Genomic DNA, 23792 nt, shown 5'->3' on the forward strand with positions numbered 1-23792 from the left:
GACGTCGTGTAACGCATTGAGTTAAAAAAAATACAGGAGAGCTCACCTAACTCGTGTAGCAGCAGAAAAATAAATCAAGCCTCACACAGGTCGCATCCCACATCTTGTGCTTTATTCCTCTGTCAAAATGGCAATCTCTCTTAAAGGAGCCGCACCCCATTTTCACTCGTTACATTTACACTTGTCAGATTTTATTTTAGAGAGCGGGCATGAGGTTGACTGACACACAAAAGATACAAAAAAAATACACAGCACAAAAGCGTGTGCTTGTATGGGCGTGACGTTTAGCCCATCGAATCGCAGCACATTTTGACAGATGACCCAATCAGAGCCTCTTGAGGCCGGGCCTTTCAGAGGAAATAGGAAACATGACAGTAGTTTTCATGTTAGCTGAGTAGCTGTATATAATCAAAGTGAGATTTATAAAAAAATAATATGATTCCTTCAAGTGAAACATTAGTACACATTGCTTTGCATTTTATAAACACAACCAAGCCTTAAAATTACATTCTGGACCACCCCTTTAAGGAGCATAATGCATTTAAAGTAATACTTTCACCATTCACATGGGGTGTTGGCATTAACAGAAACAGAGGGAGTTTGAAGCTTCACGCTGATGTGATTATCATAGTGACCACAGCCAATCACATGCCACAATATATGCCAGAATCACCAACCACTACTTTCCAGACTTGGTCTCTCCAGTATGAGTTCAACTATGTATGTAAAATTGTAACATAACGCACCAGAGTGCTGATTTATAAAATTTGTGCACCAGCCAGACACAGGAGCAGATTCAGACACTTGATAATAATTGCGGAACAAACATTATTCATACAGAAATTCACTTTTTTGATTTATTAACACAAATAGTTAACATTTCAATTAGCACATAATTTAGCTACACATATAATAATATACTGTACATACATTGTATATTATAATTTTTATTTATTTATTTTTATTTAATTTTATTTTTTTAATTCCTTTATTATCTGTGTTTTTGTCCTGTCATTGTCATTCTGTTGCACTGTGGAAACTGCTTTCCCGAAAACAAATTCCTTGTATGTGTAAACATACCTGGCAATAAAGCTCTTTCTAATTGTGATTCTGAGCAGTAATAAGACTTTACTCCATTTTGACATTGCACAAACATGATTGGCTAGCATTTACGCTAGCATAATTGCATAAAATGATAAAATCTGATTGGATGATGCTTGTGTCTGTGCTTGAAAAGGCCACAAGCAACCAACAAACCCTACATGACTTGACGATTGACATCACTCCATTCAAAGTAAATGAGGAGCTTTCATACCTTGTGTAATTGAGGTGCTACTTTTTTTGTCTGAGTTATGATTGCTTTTTTCTAAGAATATAAACAAACTTGAATTTTTAACTAATGTGGGGCATGAAAAATGGGATGCATGAAAAGAAAGTCTAGCATTAAATATCCTGAATTTGCATTTCACTTTTAATCTATTTAAGGGGATTTTGAATCTGTTTTCATGCAGCTGAGATCCATCTATCTTTACATTGATTTACTTTTGTTAGATTTCAGATTCGACAGCTGTAAAGGTTTTTTTTTGAAGGAAAAAATAATTATTTCTGATTATATTAATATGTCACAGAATAGTATTTTTGCTGTATTTTTGATCAAATAAACCAACCTTGGTGAACAAAAGAGAATAATTTAACATTTTAAAGTAGACCTATTTTGCAAAAATTACTTTTATGAGGGGGAGAGTTTAAACAGTTGTGTGACAACAGTCAGTGAATATAACCAGCTTCTAATGGTAAAAAATTCTTAATTTTATTTTTTAAATGCTTCATAAAAACTACAGAACTACCTTGATTGACATTTCTCCGTTTGTACATTAGTCCCGTACATTAGTCCCGTACATTAGTGACTTTCTTCCATATTGGCATATGACGTTTTGTTTTTGAATATGCCACTATGCTGACACATAGACATTTGTAGCTCCGCTCTCTTTTGAAAAGAGGACTGGGAGCACAATATCATTTAAATTTTGAAGGTCGGTCACAATTAGGATCAATAAGATGTTTTAGATGCCATATATTCTCATTTTAATGGTGAAGTGTGAAATGTGTATTAGTATTTCAAAAAATTCATTAGATGTTGGGATTAATCTGTGTTATTTTCCCTTTTGTTTTTTCTTACAGGCACACTGGGAAGTTTCTGAGTGATGTTATCAATATGGGCTCTTATAACTACCTTGGTTTTGCTGAGAATTCTGGCACATGTGCTGATGCTGCCTCTTACAGCACTGTAAAATATGGAGTCGGGGTGAGCAGCACCAGACAGGAGATAGGTAATAAATACTTACTCTTTCAGCCTTTACTGCCATTGCATTTCTAGTGTAAAGGGCCAAACAATTCTGTGACACTTGTTGGGTAATGTGGGATCATTTGTAAAGGACCACATTCAAGGCCTCTCATGATATTAATCAAGATTTGACCTTAAATGTGCTTTGTGGTGAGAATTTTCCACCCTCACACTGCTTTTGTTTATACATTACACTTCAGTTTTTGTTTTTGCAAGTGGGTGATGCTAGATACACCTGTAAATGGAGTCTAAGAGCTTTAATCTTAACTGTTTTCTACCATGTAGAGAGGTAGTCAAAAATGCAAGAATTATATTAAATGCGTAAAAGTTTAATTACTGTAAAGTTTAAAACTTTAATTAATAACTTTAATTCAGAAACCAGTTCTAAATTTTAATTATCAGAACTTTAGAGAGACAAAAATGACAAACAAATCATTCTAAAAAACTGAAAACAACTAACCTATAATTAGAGGAAATAAAATTACAAGAAGTCATACTTATTTCCAAACACACAATGGAGAACAAATTCAGCAAAAGAAAAGGGCTGGGGTCTTGCCACTTTGGGTATGCCACTTCCTTCACAAAAGTTAGGATGTATAAAAAGCAAACCTGACGGGAGAATTTATGCAGCTTTAAGTAAATATATTTAACCCTTTCACGTGTACAATTACACTGGAGTGATCAGCCTAGGCTGGTCCCTGAAGCATACGATCACACCAGTGTGATTAGATCGTTTAGAGTGCACTTCGTCAACTGCTAAAACTGTGCACGCTAAGGTACAGAAAGAGCTGCACAGCGCTTGTCATAAATCACAATTTATCTGTGTTTTCAAACAAATAACATTTATTTTGGGTTTTAGACATTCAAAAACACAAAATTACAAGCATAACATACCATTTAAGGTTTGTAAAATACACACTGATGTCTATGGAGACAGCAATATTTATTATTCAATATAAATAGACAATGTGCTTTGTTCAGAGATACAGACTGTTTATGTTATTAGAATATTTTCTCTATTCCTCTACCAGATAAACAGTTGCTTACCTTCATGTATTTCGGCAGAAAATTGTAAATAAACATGACGTAACTCCAGCAGCTTGGATCTCTCCTGCGGCTGTTGCTAGAAGGGATACTGCTGCATTTCGTAAGTTGTTGCTGGAAGGGATATAGCTGTGATCAATGAGAATAATTACGCAATTAATTACACATTACAACATTAATTGTATTTTATTAGCGTCTACCCCTACCTCAACCCTAAACTCAACCCTCACGATAATGTAAAAATATTATTTGTGGTATAGTGTCACAAAAATTATGCTATATTGATGTGAATATCCTTAGCTGGATCCCATCTAGCTAATAAAATTCAATTAATGCGTAATTTAATAAATAATATAAATACTTCTGGTTAATTTCCGATCGCAGCTGTATTCCTTCTAGCAACAACGGCGGTGCCCATTACCCATCATATAACAGATAATACAATCAATATTAAGAAGTTTAAAAGACAAAATATATGTTCTATCACATATCTGAGAATCGGAGTATCAGAAATTTCACAATGTAATAAGAACATTTGTAAATATTTACAGAAAAGGGGAAAAAGAAACAAAATACAATACATACATTGATTATTGGGGCTGGTGGGTCATGTGATAAACTTGATGCATCGCCATGGGAATTTAGAATGCAATGGATTCTAAGTAACGGTTACAAAAAAAAAACTCATGCAGGAGGGTCAGCTGGGAAACCCACTTGTGAAAGGGTTAATTAAATATTGACTTAATTGAAGCACTTTAAATCACCATATGAGCCATGGTCGTTAATAAATAAAAATGAATTTAATCTGTGTACGATCACTTTTAGGAAGGTTTCTACACAATTAAAAAATATATATATATATATATAATAAAATTCCAATAATTCTGCCAGTCAACAGTCTAAGCAGCCATTGCAAGCAACTTCAAAAATCGATAACATAAACTTTACTTTACTTTATAAAGCACAATATAGCAACAGTTGTTGACCATTGTGCTGTACACAAATTGTATAAGTTGACATAGATAGTTGGCTTCTTTGTAATGTGCTTTTTATACAATGTAGATTGTGCCAAAACAGTTTAAGATTGATGAATAAAATAAAATAAAAAATAAAAATTTTGGAGTATGTCTGGATATATCTTTAAAATAAAATAATTTAATTTATATAATCTATCATCTCTCACAGGAAATCTTGACAAGCACGAGGAGTTGGAGAAGCTGGTGGCCAGGTTTCTTGGAGTGGAGTCATCCATGGTGTTTGGAATGGGCTTTGCTACAAACTCCATGAATATTCCTGCACTCACAGGAAAAGTGAGTGTTTAACTATAGTATCAAACATTAAGTCAAATGGAATGCTAAGAATGTCCTGTTCACATCAAAACAACATAGAAGGAAGGTACATTGAGGCACAGGAGTACTGTTTTTCTTTTATTGAAATACTTCTAGTGCTCATATCTATTCTTTTTACATTTATTTTTTTCGTAAAGGAAATGAGTCATAACTGAGTTATGTAATATACTTCATGCTTTTAGGATTGGTACACACATTCCTGGATTCTTTCACAATAGATTTGATCATTTTGAATAACATTCCTACTTGTTGACCTGGCAAAAACAAAATTGAACAACCTTCCCCCTGTAATCCTGTAAATCCTGGTCAGTCAGGGAAAAAGATACTGTTCTGCACTTCAAAAGTCCACACTCATTTTGAATCTTTTCTTTAAAAATGTAAGATAAACATGAACAAAGAATGGTTTTGTAAAGTATGTAAAATAACGGCCAAAATGTAAAGTATCATAACAAGATATTTCTGCAGTGGATTGGAGTTATTGAAATATGATCATATTTTTTACCATCCGATATACATGAGCAATATCACACAAGAAGCAGTGCGATATAGCTGTATATCGGCACTGGTGGGATGCACGCACTGCTACGAGTGTGATATTTTGTTTATACAACAGTTCTATAAAAATGTATATAAAAAAAGAAAAAACATGGAGAGTCTAAAAAAATTTTTGTATGAGGAACTTCTTTTTTCCGTCATTTATTCACATCTGCAGCTGACCTCAGAACACCAGAAACTATTGTGCTACTTCACAAATGTCACTTTAGAGCTAGTATTTAAATGATTCTCTAGCATAATTTCTAAAGTGATGACAAAACAGGTCATTTTGCTCACATTTTAGGATAACCGTACGTTCACACCGAAAGCGGCGAGTGCGTCAAAGTAGCCGGAAGTCATCTATTTTCAATGAGAGCCCGCGGCGATAAGTGGCGAGGAGCATCGCAGCGCATCTTCGCCGGTGTGGACGTCGAGGAGAGTTGAAATCAAGTCAACTTTATGGTAATGAGCTATGACGCGGTTCTGCAGCAAGCAATCAGAATGAAGAAGTCCACCGCTTGAGAGGAGTTCAGAGAACACAGACCTGTGAACTTTGGTTCCGACCACAGTTGTTCCCAAGGGTTTGATTAGTGCGGTCACCGAATTTCCAATTATTTACTATGTTTTCTTATAGGAACATGCATTAAATAAGTTACTGATGTGCATTAATGTTATATATATTTATCTTTAAAAACGCGGCAATCTCATACGACAGTACAAAACAGTATTGCTGCTTCAGGATATTTCAGACATATGGACATATTGGATAATTAAGTGGAGCAAAGCCACACCACATGCAACTTGATCTTCCGTTGTTAAATGAATTTGATAAGAAGTGCACAACATTTTCACGCTAGAAAGCATGTTTTATGCAGGAATGTAACTGATATGCTGCAATGGCCCCTTTAAGTATGAGATCAATGTAGCGAATTTTGACGCTCTCGTCGCCGGAGCTGAAGGCAGACAGCATTGTCGCCAGGGTGGCCAGAGCGACCTTGGACATGCTCACCGCTTTCGGTGTGCACGCACAGTAAGGCTGAACAGCATAATATGCCATCAGTCATGAGACATTTCCCAATATTTCTGTTGCAATCGGGATTTCACAATAATTAACCCAGAAAAAGCCAAAGCAAAGCACAAAACACTAGCAGATTACTATGGTACAAATATAGCACTACAACATACAAAAGAGAGAGATCGACTTAGAATGTCACTTAGCTGTTTTATAATGATTTGATAAGTTGTAGTTTGATATTACACTAAGTTTTTTTTCCTCTAAGGGCCTTATTATGCGGTCTCTCGCCATGTTGTGGCGGAGAGTCAACCATCTTTGCTCTGCTTAGTATGACAGGCTGATGGATGCGACTATAATTTTTAAAGATAGTAGTATTCAGCTTAAAGTGCAATTTAAAGACTTTACTGGGCAAGATAGGGTAATTAGGCAAATCATTGTATAACGATGGTTTGTTCTGTAGACAATCTGAAAAAAAATATTGCTTAATGCAGCTAATAATATTGAATCTGAAATTGTTTAAAAAAATTTAATGCTGCATTTATTCTAGCCAAAATAAAACAAATAACACTTTCTCCTAAAGAAAAAAAAATATGAAATGCTGTGAAAATTACTTGCTTTGTTAAACAAAAAGGGAAAAAAATAATTGTAGGAGGGCTAATCATTTTAACTTCAACTATATATTTAATAAAATGTGTATCTTTTCAGGTCAATACTCTGGATTTTTACCATTATGCATGTGCATTCTTGCTTTTTTGAATGTTTATGTTTGTGTCTCATAGGGTTGTCTGATCATAAGTGATGAGCTCAATCATGCATCTCTGGTTCTGGGTGCCCGTCTTTCTGGCTCTACCATTCGTGTATTCAAACACAACAGTAAGTTCATTCTAATTTTGTTGCCCACACTGAAAGTAAAAATAAACTATATCAACAAAACAAGCAGATAATATTATTTTTTAATATACAGGACTGTTGATGATTGTGAGATTTCGGTGAGCATCCCACCAAGTGGCAGATTAAACCGAAACTCCCTCTTTAGTGAACGCTTTTGTTTGCTAAATAAATGAATCTTAGATGGTTCATGTACCTGAATTGGTAATTTGCCATTAAAGTAAATCATGATCTTAACCTTGGAGGGAAAAATGCGATTTACTCTCTTAAAGGATCCATAATAAGGAGTTTGTATACATGGTAACATGTATTGTTTTCTATCCTTTACTCTAAGATATGCAGAGCCTGGAGAAGATGCTCCGGGATGCCATTGTGCACGGACAACCTAGAACCCACCGACCCTGGAAGAAGATCCTTATTGTTGTTGAAGGCATTTACAGGTACAGCAGAAAGTTTTTTTTTCACCAAGTGACTCAAACTTGAACCAAGTATATTCAGACTTGAACAGCAGTTTGAACGGCAGAATTGAACTTTACAAAGTAGTTATAAAATTTTTTATTTTGACTACATTTTGTTTAGGCCTTAAGTCTTAAATTCACTGAAATATTGTGTTGTAAGTCTTAATTAATTTTAAATAGGTCTTAATTTTCCTATTCCATGTAAAGCTACCCAATCAGGCCAAGACCTATCCAATCACTAACATTACATCTCAATAGAAGTTTTGACAAAAGAGCTGAACTGACACTGATTCAATTTACTATGATCTTTCATGTGAAGCTGCTTTGACACAATCTACATTGTAAAAGCGGTATACAAATAAAGGTGAATTGAATTGATTTTTTTTATTAATGTAACTGCCTTACAATAACATTTGTTTTTAATGGTTGTTTAAACTTTGCCATTATAAAAATTCCGTAGCATTTAGCTTTGTGTATGTCTGAAATTTCATTCATAATGGTCTTAAAAAGGTCCTAAAAAGTCTTAAATTTGACTTGATGAAACCTGTAGAAACCCTGAACTTGCATTCACTACTATAAAAGTTTATTTATTTATTTTCGGGATTAGCTACATAGAATAATTTTCATCTGATAAAATCACGCATAGAAAATCACATAAGACTGACTGACCTCAAGACAAGAATGCTTCATAAATGCAGCAAACAAGCACATTAAGTGTCCAAGGAGATACCAAATCATTACACGCAACAACCAAACAACTGTTTTTTTTTTATAACTTTTTTTAGACTGTTTAGATTGCATGCCACTGATAACATGAAAAAGGATACCTATAACTGTATAGCCTTAAACAAAAACTAATGCACTACAGAAAATTGCACGTGTTTGCAGTTTTGTTTGCAGTGCCAAACTTGTTAGTAACTTGTTAATCAGGGTTTTGAATGCATAACTTAAGCATTAACAGTAGTGCTGCACAATATATAGTTTTAGCATCAATATCACAATGTGATCATTTACAATAGTTACATCGCAGGATCTGCAATGTCAAGTTGAGCTTCAGTTTATTCTTCCTTCAGGAAGTTTGAGTGGAAGGATAGCTGACCAAGAACCATATTGTTGCGTGATCGTACAGTTTAACCTTATTGAGTTAAAGAGTGCTTTGTTTTAAGGTCTGTGACTGAAGATTTCAAGTGCATTTAAATAATTTGTGTACAAGAAATTCTAACCATGATTCAGAATGATTTAGTTAAACCATGCATTTAACTTTTATACAATGAAGACTATGCAGTTTTATTTGCTTACATTTGATTATTCATCTTGTGCTCAAATACTCACAAAAAAAAAAAAATAAAATAATAATAAAATTTGATTTATGCAGATTTTCTGGTCTACAAAATCATCCCAGTCAATATAAAATTGAGTTCTTTCCAAACTGAGCTATTCAAGTCATCTGGTGAAATAATTATATTCATATCGCAATAAATATTGCAAAAAAAAAAAAACTAAATATCGCAATATCAGATTTTTATAATATTGTGCAGCCCTAAATAACACCTAGATTTTTGCCCCTTTGGTTACACAGATTTCGCTACACATGCAACACATCAACCTGCTGTCTGTCAGCTTATTATAAGTTCATATATTAATGCAATGTGTTCTCACATTAAATTAATCTCACATTTGACTTTTGCTGCTTGTTCAAACTACTTACTTAAAATGAGTTGAAACTAAATTCTGTTTGGGAAAACTTAATTATTTTATGTTCCATCTACTTAAATTTGTAAAAACAATTAAGTTAACTTAATTTCTTTTGGGACATCATGAAGGAATTGTTTGTTTGGAAATGTAAAATTTTATCGGTGTTGAATAATAAATACTGTAACAAACTTTAGAAGAACTACTTTTTACTCATGCTTTGACTAGTATTTAAAACACATACCTTTACTCGCACTATTTATTTATTTATTTTTGTCTAGTAATGGTACTTTTACTCAAGTATGATTTTTTTAAGTACTTTTCCCACCACTGTTGAGCAGGAACCTGATGTGGCTTGTGCAAAGCGTATTCAAAGGGAGTCTAGTTTGCATACCTTGTTAATGTAAACTTTGTTCGTAATAAAACCTGGTGCAGTTTTAAGAACAATAGGATGATAAAGACCTTTTCAAGAGGTTACCGAGAAGTTTAATACTCTCAAGATATGCTGTATCTGACTGATGACTTTCACTTTGTTCAGATATGTACCATCAGAAAATATCAAGCTGACAAGGCTTTAAAAAGCATGCCGATAATAACCTTTAATAATGATTAAGGAATGTAATGTGACATGAGTGTGAGCCAGATATGAACTGTATGCCTTTAAGATGCCTTCATCTGGAAAGGAGCAGAAGCAGCAGCTCATTTACATAAACAAAAGACACATAAAACAGCCTGTTTTTGGTTCAACTCAATAATAAATCATCTGTGGTCTAAAATTAGCTGGGGCACAATAAGTCCCCTTTTAGTATGGCATCAACACAGAATGGCAGAGATTAAATTTCTTAGTTTATCAAACTGAACGCGAAGTAATTTATTGATTAATTGATTAAGCTTTTATTATGGTATGCGGTATTATAATGATATTAACCTAATCTTCAAAAGAAGGTTCTTTTAACATGTATAATAACAAATAACATTTGTTTGTTTTTTATTGCATATACATGTTCGTAGTAAACAAATCTTTCAACTAAATTAAATTGCAAAAGCATTATAAATTACAACAGACAACAATTTGCATCAAAATTTTATAAGTAAATGTTAGTTAATAGATTAAAATCAGCAGTGTTTACAAATGCAACTGAATTTTATTAGTTATTAACTACATTTAATGAAAAGATTATGGCTATAACCTAAGAAATAAAAATCACCCAAGATTAAAAAAGGTCTTTGTAGTTTTCATTGTGAGTTTAGTTTAGTTTACTTACTCCCAGAGGCATTTATATCGATGTTAATATTTAGCCGCACCATGTTGGTGTTTTGTAACATCTAATTTTCACGAGGTGTGTCGTCAGCCCAATGCTTAAGCCCTAACCTGAAGGACCCGGACATACACACATACACTAAGGACAATTTAGCTTATCCAATTCACCTATAAAACATGTCTTTCGACTTGTGAGGGAAACCTGAGCAACCATCCGAACACGGGGAGAACATGCAGAACTTCCCACTAAAATGCCAACTGACCCGAGTCAGGGCTCGAACCAGCAACCTACTTGCTGTGAGATGACAGCGCTACGCACTGCGCCACTGTGACCCCCATTTTGAGTTTAGTTTAGAGAGCCTTATTGCAGTGTTAATGTACAATATCCCTATAAACAGTCACAGGATGTCCAATCAATATTTCTGTCTGATTGTTTTTGTAGCCGATTTTACTGCATCGATGCTTGTCTTATTTATCAAACAAATGTTTATTTAAATAATAGAGGATGATACAGCAGGGAAAATAAGTATTGAACATGTCGACCCTTTTCTCAGAAAACATATTTCTAAAGGTGAAATTTTCCCAGGATGTTAATAACAACCAAAGAATTACATATATGCAAAGAAAACACAAGTTATCTGTAATGAAATGAAATGATGCAGGTAAAAAGTATTGAACACATGAAGAAAGGGAGATGTAGAAAAGCAGTGAAAGCCCAGACAGCAGCTGAAATCTCTTCGTAATCAGTAATCCTCTGGCCATCGTTATTGTAAATTAATATTTGCTGCTTCAGTACAACATCTACATTATCAGGAGGATGAAGATGAAACCAGAGCGGACATTTCAGCAAGACAATGATCCAAAAACACAGCCAAGGAAACTCAAATGCTTTCAGAGAATGAAAATCAAGCTGTGAAATGGCCCAGCCAATCACCTGACTTGAATCCAATATAAAATACAAATTAAAGTTTAGATTTGATAGACAAGACCTACAGAACCATCAAGATTTTTGCACTCTGACTTCATTCTCCATATCAGAGGCATCTTTAAGCTGCCATCTCCATATAAAAGCCTTTTATATAAAGTATTAAATACATTTTAGTTGTTCAGTGCTTTCTCCTAGTGTCATTAAATTGTTATTGCACAACTAGTCACTCAATTGTTATTGAAACTAGTTTTTCAGATTTTTTTTTTTCCAGATTTTTTTTTTATTTTAAATTTTATTTTAAAATTTGTATTGTTTGGGTTTTGACCTAAATCTAGATCAATTTCATGTCAACAGCTCCTTTAGAAATATTATTCGCTGGTAAAAACATGACATGTTCAATACTTCTTTTCCCTGCTGTATAATGTTGACGTAGTTACAGTGTAACTATTAATTTAACTACTGAATATTATTATTTAATAATTCACTTACTATATGATTAGGGTTAGAATGTGTGTTAGGTTTAGGGTTAGTTACATGTAATGATGTATAATTCATTGCGATTAGTGTAGTGCACGGAAGCTACATCACTGTGTAGCTACATCACCTTGAATTAAAGTGTTACCCTTTATTTTAAGGTGTCCTTGTTACACATTTTCCATGTAGTTACCATAACAATTACTATTAATTATGCATATGTACGTGTAACTTACATGCACTTATGGTTAGGGTTAGAATGCAGGTTAGGTTTAGGGTAACTAATTAATATTACTCAGTAGTTAAATACTGTATATAGTTAGGACAATGTAAACTATAGTATAACCTAAAATAGACTTGTCATCTTTAGATCTCTATGAGTTAATGTTACCATGCTTGTTAAAATCTTCTTTTTAGCATGGAGGGCTCAATTGTGCGACTTCCTGAGATCATTGCACTAAAGAAAAAATACAAAGCTTACCTGTACCTGGATGAGGCCCACAGTATCGGAGCGCTGGGAACAAGAGGCAGAGGTGTGGTGGACTACTTTGGTCTGGATCCATCTGACGTTGACATCATGATGGGCACCTTCACCAAGAGCTTTGGTGCCGCTGGAGGATACATTGGAGGAAAGAAGGTTTGTGAGCAACTTTGCTGTTATTCAAAATTCCACAATTGATAAATCACACTCATTGGTTTGTTCAAACCTGGTCTGTAATTTGTTGATCAGAAATGCTTTCCCACTGATTGCAATAATTAGTAATGCACAAAAATGGGATTTTCTCTTAATGGGGACCAGTTATGCAAAAATTATTTTTAGAAGTTTTTACACAGTTATGTGGCAACAGTTTGTGAATATAGCCAGCCTCTAATGGTAAAGATTATTTAATTCTACTTTTTATAATCACAATTGATAAAAACACTTTGATTGGCATTCTGCGTTTGTACATGTCATCGTCAAGGGAAAGCCATGCCCAATTATTTATGATCTCATGATTATTAGCGTAATCAGCCATGAGTGAGAAGCAGCCGTCTGCCATTTATGTCTGTTTAACTCCACACGCGCAAGCAGAGCATGAGCAATGCGTGTGCAGTGCTTATGGAGAGCAGACATTTGCCTTTCACACAGCCGATCGGTGACTGTTGCACAGATCAATCTATCTGTCTATTCTATCTAGTTACTTATCTATCTATATATTTAAAGAAATTATTTTTTATTTTTCATCTGCACTAAGGACCGCGGCAACCTCCTCCTATGCTGTTTCCTTAACCTGCAACTCTTTATTTTACAAGTTATATAGATCCTAAAGAATTGTATGCTTCTCAAGCTCAATGAGGCGTGTCATTCATGTCTTTTAATGTGCACTCGGTCAGACGACAATCACTTGCGATATCATCAGCATGATCGTCGATCGCATGATGTAGGCCTATAGTTAGAATAATATTTATACAATATAGTTATAATGATATTTATACATGATCAAACTAGTGTGCAACTTAAGCAAAATTAATACAAAAATTGTTTTAAATTTGGTTTTGTAGTTCGGGACCAAATAAGTATTTGTTGCATTTTTAAGCATTCAAGGTCATTTGATTGACTATATAAAAATCTGTGGATGCTAAATATATATTAGGTAAAATTGCTACTTTTTACTGTCTACTGTTTTTTTTTTTTTTTGTTATTATCAATGCACTGTCACTGTAATTAAGTGTGAGCAGCGCAGGACCAAAACTAGACCCAGGACCAAAACTATCACAGCACTGCTGCTTCAACGCTGCTCACGCTCAGCACTAACGTCTGCGTGCAGTTTTAAAAAGTTGTAATCTGTTAACATGGATGCCAAAAAAACATGCATGTGCAGTGTGAAACAGGCGTTTTCACAATGTACCTGCTGAAGATATCACAATGAACACCGTGGTCTTCATTAACTACCTTTGTCTGAGCTACGTCTTTTGACATTTTCAGTTTTTCACAGAGATAACGTTAGTATTGTTTTAGATCTGCTGCTAGGGTGACTTGTAGGTGTTTGTAGCTCCGCTCCTTTTGTAGAATAATTCTGTCTCTATTTTTATTTGTTTTTAGGAGCTCATCGATTACCTTCGCTTGCATTCTCACAGTGCAGTTTATGCTACCTCAATGTCTCCGCCCATCACTCAGCAGATTATCACTTCTATGAAGTGCATTATGGGAGAGGATGGCACCACATTAGGTGAGTGTTAAAAATTGCTCACATTTTATTTGAATGTAAAATTCTTGCCATTAACAAATCATTAACTAAGACTTTAAGCTCAGTAAACTACTACTTAGATGCTTATTCATCGTTAGAAGTTGGGTTTATGTATTGGGTAAAATTAGGGATGTAAAATAAGGTGATAGTTTATAAGTGCTAATAAACAGTTAATTTTATTTGAATTGTTACTTAAACTAAAGTGTTTGCTGAAATTTTTTCCTAAATAGTTTCTCATAAATATTACTCGGGTAGAATAATCTTTGTGTGGTTTATATTTAAAATAATGTTGGTACAGAAATGCATACTGCAGTGACATGTAATTGTACTTTTAAAGAACATGTCACATAAAAAGAGCCACAAGATGGCAGCATTAACTCATAGAATGCTGTTCATAATGTTGGGTTCCACTTATGTAACCAGAATGTTATTGTTCTAGCAAAATTGAGAAAAGTGTCTAAAAACATGTTTTTTGTTTGCACATGCTTTTGTCGGAAATGAAAATTTACTCCTCTCTTGCTGGTAATATGCATATTGCTGAAGCAATCATCTTAGTTTTAACCTAATGTAAAGAGTAGGGTTAATGGGATATTATATTTTTATTTATTTTATTATTAGTGATAAGACATAAAAATTTTATCAAGATTGTCTTGTTTTTTCATTGTAGGTTTTAGTATCCTGATCCCCCCCCCCCCCCCCCCCCCAATTATTATTATTAGTAATATTATTATTATTTAATCATTTATTTATTTTTCGTCAAATAAGTTTTAATTGAAGACAAATATTCAGGAAAAATTATAAAAAATTTTACGTATTATGTACATATTACATATGCAAAGAAAGAAAAAGAAACCCTCCTACATCACAAGTCATCCATTAAAAGACCTGCTTAAACTGTAAAGTATGATGAAAAAGAATATTAAAACATTACAAACAAAGGATAAATTGTCGTATTATATTTTGAAAAAACAAAATAAAACTTTGTCCAGTCACATTTCCATATTGAATAATATGATGTTACTGTGGTGGTAACAGACTTTAAACTATATACAAAAAAAAATGTATTTAGAAAGCTAAATATAATTTGCTCCAAATGAAAGAATTTGTACAGCTGGAAAGGCATCCGCTGTGTAAACCATATGCTGGAATAGTTGGCGGTTCATTCCACTGTGGCAACCTTTCAAATAGAGACCAAGGCCAAGGAAAATTAATAAATGAATGAAAGCAGTTGACCTGAAAGAAAAAAAAAAGATGCACACATATGTATCATATTTAGCTCCTTTCAGATGCAGTTCATATTATATTGTAGTTTATTATAGTTTAGATTATGAAATCAAAGCTTGTGAGCTTGTAGTAAACTAGAATCATTTATGTCAATATGCTTGAATTCCTAGAAACTGCATGAAAATTCCCAGCATTGAAAAGTGCTAATCATCATCGCACAAACAGGTTTGTTTAGGAAAAGTAAATTGAATGACTCAGCGATTGGTTACACATTTTAACCCTGTCTCTGCTGACAGTTCGAGGCAGCTAACCCAGGTTCACCCCTGATTGATTTAGCTGGGTGTTCGTTTGGAAAACCACATCTACCCTAAACACAAACACACACGGCATGTGGAAAATCTTCAAGACTTTGTGAGGCTTTAGGGTGAGAGAATGAGGGCCAGACTTTCCTCTACGTTGGATAATGAACGCTGACAGATCTTGAAGACTTAGTGAACTCCTTTACTGTGATGGCAAATGTACAGGAGAGGGAATGTGTTATGTTATATTTTATAAGAAATGGATATCAGAGAAACCTCAGTGTCACTTTGTAATAAAGAGCCCATATTATACATTAAAAAGGCTCATATTTCGGTTATTGGGTCTCCAACAACATACTGATATGCATGAAAGGTCAAAAAACACTTTCATGGTCTTCTAATCTGCATTTATTTTTACCTAATTATCCCAGTGACTCCCATATAAATCATTCAGCGATTCATTTGTTCCCAAAGCCCTCCTTAGCGCAAGGCTAATCTGCGCTGATTGGACCGATGACAGCCTGTTGTGATTGGTCGACAGCGCTTGGCGTGAGACAGTAAAATGCCCAGCGCAGTTTGTCAAGCCCCCGGTTCACCAACATTGGTATAGGATCCGATCGTAGCGGACGCCCGAATCACGCTTCATAGTAAAACTTACTCAACTGACTTCAGGATCTGTTTGTATTTGCTGCTGGGTTAGTGGGCAGGGCCGCAGGTTTAAATTTTCCCGAGTTTGCACGTACAACAATTGGGCGGAGCTTATGTTTTGTAGCCACTTCACGCCGAAACGGTTAAAGGCTCGTTTTGAAGACGATTCATTCTAACCACTGTGAGTCGACTCTCTTTTTTTTTTTTTTTTTTTTTTTTTTTTTTTTTTTTTTTACATGAATCAATAGTTTTAAAAACGGTCCACTTTTAGAATTAAGCCTTAGCTGGATATTTCACTTCATCTAGAGCTGTGTTACACACTACATGGAAGGTCATTTTCAAAAACCCACAATAGGGGCTCTTTAAGAGGTCTTTGGAATTATGTTTGATGAAAGTACATAATAGCTAAGTACTTGCTGGGTGTAATGAGGTTAGATGGCTCTCTTGCCATTAGGCAGAAGGAGGCAGAGAACAGACAAACTTAAATTATGTCATTAAATAATCAAATAAATAATATTAAATAAAAAAATAAAAATTGCTGTCTCTTCTCCTTTTAAGTTTCCATAGCTCCTCAGTGAGACTCGAGACAGGGGGTCAACACAGGTGTCAACAGCCTTGTACCACTATCACGGCTTCCTACACTGGGTTTATGTTGTATTGCCAAATACTTATCGTACTAGTGAGTTGGGATATGAATACGATTTGGTAGGATTGGTAGGTTTAACGGAGATTTAAGGTGTAATTACAGAGATTAATTACTGATGTTATTACATGCAGGTATTCCTTTTAAAATATCAGTACAATGTAAAAAAAAATGTACACAATCAGGATTGGATATAACGCCTTACTTAGTAAACAGTTATCTACTTCGTGTGCTGTTGAGCATGAAAATTGATGTACAGTTTTAGTCTGACTATTATTTTTTTTCTTCATAAATAATAATGCATGATCTACTTTATATGCTTGTATATATTAAATTGATGAATCAGCTACAAATTTGAGTAGTGCTTTTTAGGATTTCAAATTAACTTGAAAGTAAAGTAATTAGTAATCGGATTACTTTTTACATGCTGCAGTTAGTAATCAGATTACAATATTCAAGTAGTAATTTGTAATTACTTTGAGTAACTTACTTTGAGTTTAATTAATGTTAAACTAATTAATGTTTACAAAGCCAATTTATTTAAAAAAAGCAACACTGCAACATTCCAAGAATTGTCCATTTTTAATTCATAGAACTTTAATTTACTTATCAGGTACTATATTTTCTATTGAAGAAATACCACCAGAAATCAAATTAACAATTTCTTTTTTTTTTTGGGACAATTCCATTATTTATTATTCATGATTTATCTGCACAAATCATTGACAATTTTCTCTTCAAGTCTGTTTTTCCCAATACAGAATATTGTAAAGAAAGAGCCTTTTTTTTAAGGAGCCCCTTACTATGAATGGAATGTCAAACAAGTGAAAACTAATACTGGAGGGTATATCTCTAGCTGTCCCCAGAGAATCATTCTGCCATGTTCAAAGTGAATTTGAATTCCTTTGGCGTCAGATAAAACAGACTCCTGATTTTCATTTGCACTGTGCTGGCAGGAACTTGTGGTGGCGGCTTGTTTGCAGTGGAGCTTTTTGACATGTTGCTTGTTGGATATGAAAAATTTATGAATGACACAACAAAATGACAAAAATTGCCTGCTGTTTTTATTTTATTTTATTTTATTGCTACCACACAAATAATTTATCTCGAACGCTTAGCAATTGGAGTATCCCCACACCCACTGCTTTAATTATTAACATTATTATTATTATTATTATTATTATTATTATTATTATTATTATTACTATTATTATTATTACTATTATTATTATTACTATTATTATTATTATTATTTTATAGATTATAATATTAATATAGAGAAAATAATATATAGCCCCCCTGATTTATTAGCCCCCTGTTTGTTTTTTCCCCAATTTCTGTTTAACGTAGAGATTTTTTTCAACACATTTCTAAACATAATAGTTTTAATAACTAATTTCTAATGACTGAATTATTTTATCTTTGCCACGATGACAGTAAATAATATTTGATTATATATTTTTAAGACACTTCTATACAGCTTAAAGTGACATTTAAAGCCTTAACTAATTAGGTTAACTAGGCAGGTTAGGGTAATTAGGCAAGTTATTGTATAATGATGTTTTTTTTTTTCTGTAGACTATAAAACAATATGAAGCTTAAAGGGGCTAATACTTTTGACCTTAAAATGGCTTTTATAAAATTAAAAACAGCTTTTATTCTAGCCAAAATAAAACAATTAAAACTTTCTCCAGAAGAAAAAATATTATCAGACATACTGTGAAAATTCCCTTGCTCTGTTAAACATCATTTGGCATATATCAATAAGAATCAATAGTTTCTTTGTTTTGCACAAAAAACCCATTTGATTATATTTTAAGAACTTTGTACGAATATTATCATATTAACAGTACAATTAATACAGCCATACTGATAAATGTATTTTCTTTCACAGGTCAAGAAAGACTCCGTCAGCTGTCAGAAAACACAACCTACTTTCGCCGGAGATTGCATGAGATGGGCTTTATTATCTATGGAAACAATGACTCCCCTGTTGTACCCTTGATGCTTTACATGCCAGCTAAAATCGGGTCAGTGTCACTTTTTGTAAAACTCAATCATGGCTATTGTATTTGATGTGATGCTAGCAAGAGGATGACAAAGTTATTTGTGTGTGCATGCATGCATTTATACTAGGACTGCTTAATAGGTCTGAACAATATATCGTTTGAGCATCAATATTGCAATGTTAGAATCTGCAATAGTCACATCACAGGATGAGATTCTTTATGAAAGATTAAAAGATATTATTTTTATATTATCGTTTACAATTGTTTATACAATGATGACCATGTTATTATAAGTTTAATTGTTCAATTTCTATTTTTGAATACTGCCCAGAAAACTATAAAACACTGTTTAATTTTACTTTTTGCTCTGGCTTATTTATAAATGCTTGTAGTTTATTATATTTTAGCTATTTATATCGAAAAATTATATTCATATCGCAATATACAGTTGAAGTCAGAATTATTAGCCCACCTGTTTATTTTTTCCCCAATTTCTGTTTAACAGAGAGATTTTTTTCAGCACATTTCTAAACGCAATAGTTTTACTAACTCACTGCTTTTATTCTAGCCAAAATAAAACAAATAAGACTTTCTCCAGATGAAAAAATATTATCAGACATACTGTGAAAATTCCCTTGCTCTGTCAAACATCATTTGGGAAATATTTAAAAAAGAAAAAAAAAAATCAAAGGGAGGCTAGTAATTCTGACTTCAACTGTATATCGTAGTAAAACAAAATATCACAATGTCAGCTTTTTCCAATATCATGCAGCTCTACTGCATAATATATTGAAAAATTATTGTTATCATGATAATAATATATGCAATATTCATTTGGCAGATAAGTGAGATCATTTAAATCTTTTTTAAGTGCCAGGACATTGTGTGTTGCATGCATAGATTGTTTATCCAAATTTGACTTCAGATCAGATGGGCCCTTACTATCTTTATACCCACATCCTTAGTAGCTGCTGTTAGGCTATTGGCTAGACTAGGCCCAAAAGTAAACCTAGTGCCTCAGAAAAGAGCTGAAAATAAATACTAATGGTAGGAAAAAATACAAGTGAGAAAAATGCCAAAGCAAATAATATTAGAATATCTAATAATTATTAGAGTTTTTCAGTCCTTCAAAGTTTTTTAAAGTCTAAACGTTTGCACATTGATTATTTTAGCCTGAATTGGATTTCATTTGAACAGAAAAATATATATTATCTGTTTATTTTGATATGATCATTCCCTAAATCAATTATTTTGAAATAATAGCTAATAAAAACAGCATTTCCTAAGGAAAAAGTTATATTGCAAGGCTTATTTGCATTGCAGTACTCTTAGTGCATGCATATCACTTATATATGCATATTTTCACAAAATCATGCCACTATAATGTATACTTAATTCCAATCTTGTATGATAAAATTAGTTTTTGCGTTCGTTCTTTTTATTTCATGAATTCAATTTATTTATACTTGCTGTTTAGAGCATTTGGGCGGGAGATGCTGAAGAGGAACATTGGCACAGTGGTGGTTGGATTTCCTGCAACACCCATCATTGAGTCCCGAGCACGTTTCTGTGTTTCTGCTGCCCACACAAGAGAAATGCTGGATGCTGTGAGTATCTCATTAAAGAAAGGAAAAGAAATCTAATAATGACAAAAAAAAGTTCGGGGGGAGTTTTGAGAGTGCTTTTATGTTTGCCTCATTTTATAAGCTCCTATTTTGCCCTTTTTTACAAAATGTAAAATTAGTATTTTGTGTCTCCAGAGTATGCCTGTTAAGGCAATCAAAGGCAATTTCCATGCACATTTTGTCAGTAAAGCTGGTTGTGAAATCAGTGATAAATTTCCGGCATTCAGTTAAATTTTACATTTACTACACAGAATCATTTTACTTACAAGCTATGCAAAAAGAAAATCCTTCCCAGATCTCTGCTCCCCACACTTTTCCTGTCTTTAAATTCTCTACTGTCCTATACAAATGAAGAAGAAAACTTTAGTAAAGATGAAAAAATCTGTAAAAACAGTTAAATCCTCTTATTCGTAGCATAGTTTCTGTTTACGCATGAGAGTGCCCTCTGGCCTTCGTGTGGGGAATTGCAAAATTCGGTTCGATTTCAATTAATCGTCTGGTTTAGTAAAACTGTTCAAAGACGCATGATGTAGCCAACAGGAGCATTTTGGTTCATTTCAGAAGTTTAATTTAACGATTTTAACTGTTTAGTCAGACTAAAGCAATCAGTGTAGTGTGAAAAACCACAGAAATTGCTGAAGATGCTACAATTTATAATATTTTCATCTTTGGTCTGGACCAAAACAACTGATCTACAAATGTGAAAGCAACCGCAGATATTCTTTACCCGTTTCATGATAGAGAAGAGAAGATAACATGCATAAGATAAAACAAGATGGCTTCCTTTTTTATAAACTGTTCCTAAACATAACCTATTAGTGCTTATAAAGATATGTTTGTCCCAATTTCAACTACATGAAGCGGCAAACACCACAAATCATTGGAAACTCTGACTCACCTCAGTCAATCAGAGTACATAAACTTTAAAGGAATCATTTACCCCAAAAACAAACATTCTGTCATCACTTAACAATTACTCACCCTCATGTTTGACTAAACCCTTTCGCCAATGACTTATCCAAGTGTTAATAACCTCATCCTTTCCTCTTTCCTCTCTCAGGCTTTAAATGCCATCAGTGAAGTTGGAGATCTGCTTCAGCTGAAATACTCAAGAAAATACAGGGGTGACGAAAGCAACTGTTTTTCCTATCTGGAGAGCCACCAGGATTAGCAATTTCCCAAGATGAATGGGCTGTCTTTTACCCCTGAGAAACATTTTTGTTTATCTTTTTGTCCATTTTGTGTATAACTTATGCATCATTATATATGCTCACAAATTGACCAAATGTTCAAGTCTTACCTCTGGGTTTAGTATCCAATATTCATTTCAATGTGCAATATACATTGTAGGAGAGACCTTGCATTCCTGTGTTCAACATCAGAAATGACTCAGCAGGGTGCAAATAACAGGGGGTTTGGGGGGGGGGGGTCTAATTAACACTTGATCCCCCGTGAAAGACATCAAAACAAGATGTATGAGGGGGTTTGTCCTTTAAAAATTAAGATCTAGTTTCTGATCTGTATCTTAAATAAGATTAATACTTAAATAGATTACTTCAATATACATTTAACCACCCCTATAATGGTATATACAGTTGAAGTCAGAATTATTAGCCCCCCTGAATAATTAGCCCCCCCCTGTTTTTTTTTTCCCTAATTTCTATTTAACGAAGAGATTTTATCAACACATTTCTAAACATAATAGTTTTAATAACTCATTTCTAAAATCTGATTTATTTATTTTTGCCATGATGAGAGTACATAATATTTGACTAGATATTTTCCACGACACTTCTATACAGCTTAAAGTGACATTTACAGACTTAACTAGGTTAATTAGGTTAACTAGGCAAGTTAGGGTAATTAGGCAAGTTATTGTATAATGATGGTTTGTTCTGTAGACTATCGAAAGAAAAAAAATAGCTTAAAGGGGCTAATAATTTTGACCTTAAAATGGTTAAAAAAAACATGAAAAACTGTTTTTATTCTAGCCAAAATAAAGCAAATAAGACTTTCTCCAGAAGAAAAAAATTTATCAGACATACTGTGAAAATTTCCTTGCTCTGCTAAACATCATTTAGGACATATTTAAAAAAGAAAAAAAATTCAAAGGGGAGCTAATGATTCTGACTTCAACTGTACCATTGTGAATGCATGTTTGCACCAAACATATTAATGAAACCACCAAATCTTGAGCACCAACAGACAGTTTAAGTGTTCACGTAAAACATTTCTTTAAAAAAGGTATTTGTAGTTGTCTGTAAAACTAGATGCAAAGTTTGTATTTCATTATTTTGTGCTCGCACATGGAAATTAAATGGTAAAAATAAAAAACATATTTCACGGTCATCCATTAATAGGTGCAGGAAATTTAATATTGACAATTTAATATCACAAATATCATTGAGAACCACTCAATAACCCTGAAAACATAATAACAAATTAGATGTAACTGAATTAAATATATAAATTTGGTTCATTGAGGCATATTACCGAACATAACTAAAAAACTTGACCCCCCACCCCCAATCGTCAATGTATAATTCGCACCCTGTGACACAAGATAAAAATGCTTTTGTGTCGGAACTAACTTTCCGCATTAGCATAATAATCATTTTTTTAGACAAATATATGAGTATGTAAAATCATTTTAGGACATTTTACAGAATATCAGGCTTTTTGTCTTGTTTTCCATTTATAATGTCTGAAACGATGAAATTTACTCAGGGTGAAGGTTGGATAATGTTTGTACATTCATTTGCACAATGTCTGGTTAATAAATATTACAAAATTTATCAGCATATGTTTTAAACATAAAAATAACTAGTTTTTAAAATTATGAAAGCCCCCCCCCCCCCCCCCCCATATTAGCATAACAAAAAAAGACTTTTATTAGAACAGCATTTCTCAGCCATGTTCCTAAAGGACCACCAGCTCTGCACATTTTCCATGTCTCCTTAACCAAACACACCTGATTCAGATCATCAGCTCATTAGCAGAGACTGAAAGACCTGAAATAGGTGTTACAGACAAAGGAGACATCCAAACCATGCAGTTCTGGTGGTTGAGAAAACAAGCTGAAGTCCTGAATATGACAACAATTTTTTTTAAATGTATATAAAAATGGTG

At 33.5% G+C, this 23792-nt stretch overlaps 1 protein-coding gene across 1 annotated transcript in view; it reads left to right on the forward strand.

Moving 5' to 3' along the window:
* Positions 1 to 23515, forward strand: part of sptlc2b (serine palmitoyltransferase, long chain base subunit 2b) — a 30986-nt gene extending 7471 nt beyond the window's left edge. The window contains exons 4-12 of the mRNA XM_056481296.1: positions 2182 to 2330; positions 4574 to 4698; positions 7066 to 7159; positions 7509 to 7614; positions 12405 to 12624; positions 14071 to 14197; positions 18924 to 19059; positions 20516 to 20645; positions 21724 to 23515. Of these exons, the coding sequence (XP_056337271.1) occupies positions 2182 to 2330; positions 4574 to 4698; positions 7066 to 7159; positions 7509 to 7614; positions 12405 to 12624; positions 14071 to 14197; positions 18924 to 19059; positions 20516 to 20645; positions 21724 to 21834 (1198 nt within the window). The 3' untranslated portion in view covers positions 21835 to 23515. The remainder of the gene's footprint in view (positions 1 to 2181; positions 2331 to 4573; positions 4699 to 7065; positions 7160 to 7508; positions 7615 to 12404; positions 12625 to 14070; positions 14198 to 18923; positions 19060 to 20515; positions 20646 to 21723) is intronic.
* Positions 23516 to 23792: the final 277 nt, after the last annotated feature.

This window comes from Danio aesculapii, chromosome 20 (genome assembly GCF_903798145.1).
Source record: "Danio aesculapii chromosome 20, fDanAes4.1, whole genome shotgun sequence".
NCBI lineage: Eukaryota > Metazoa > Chordata > Actinopteri > Cypriniformes > Danionidae > Danio > Danio aesculapii.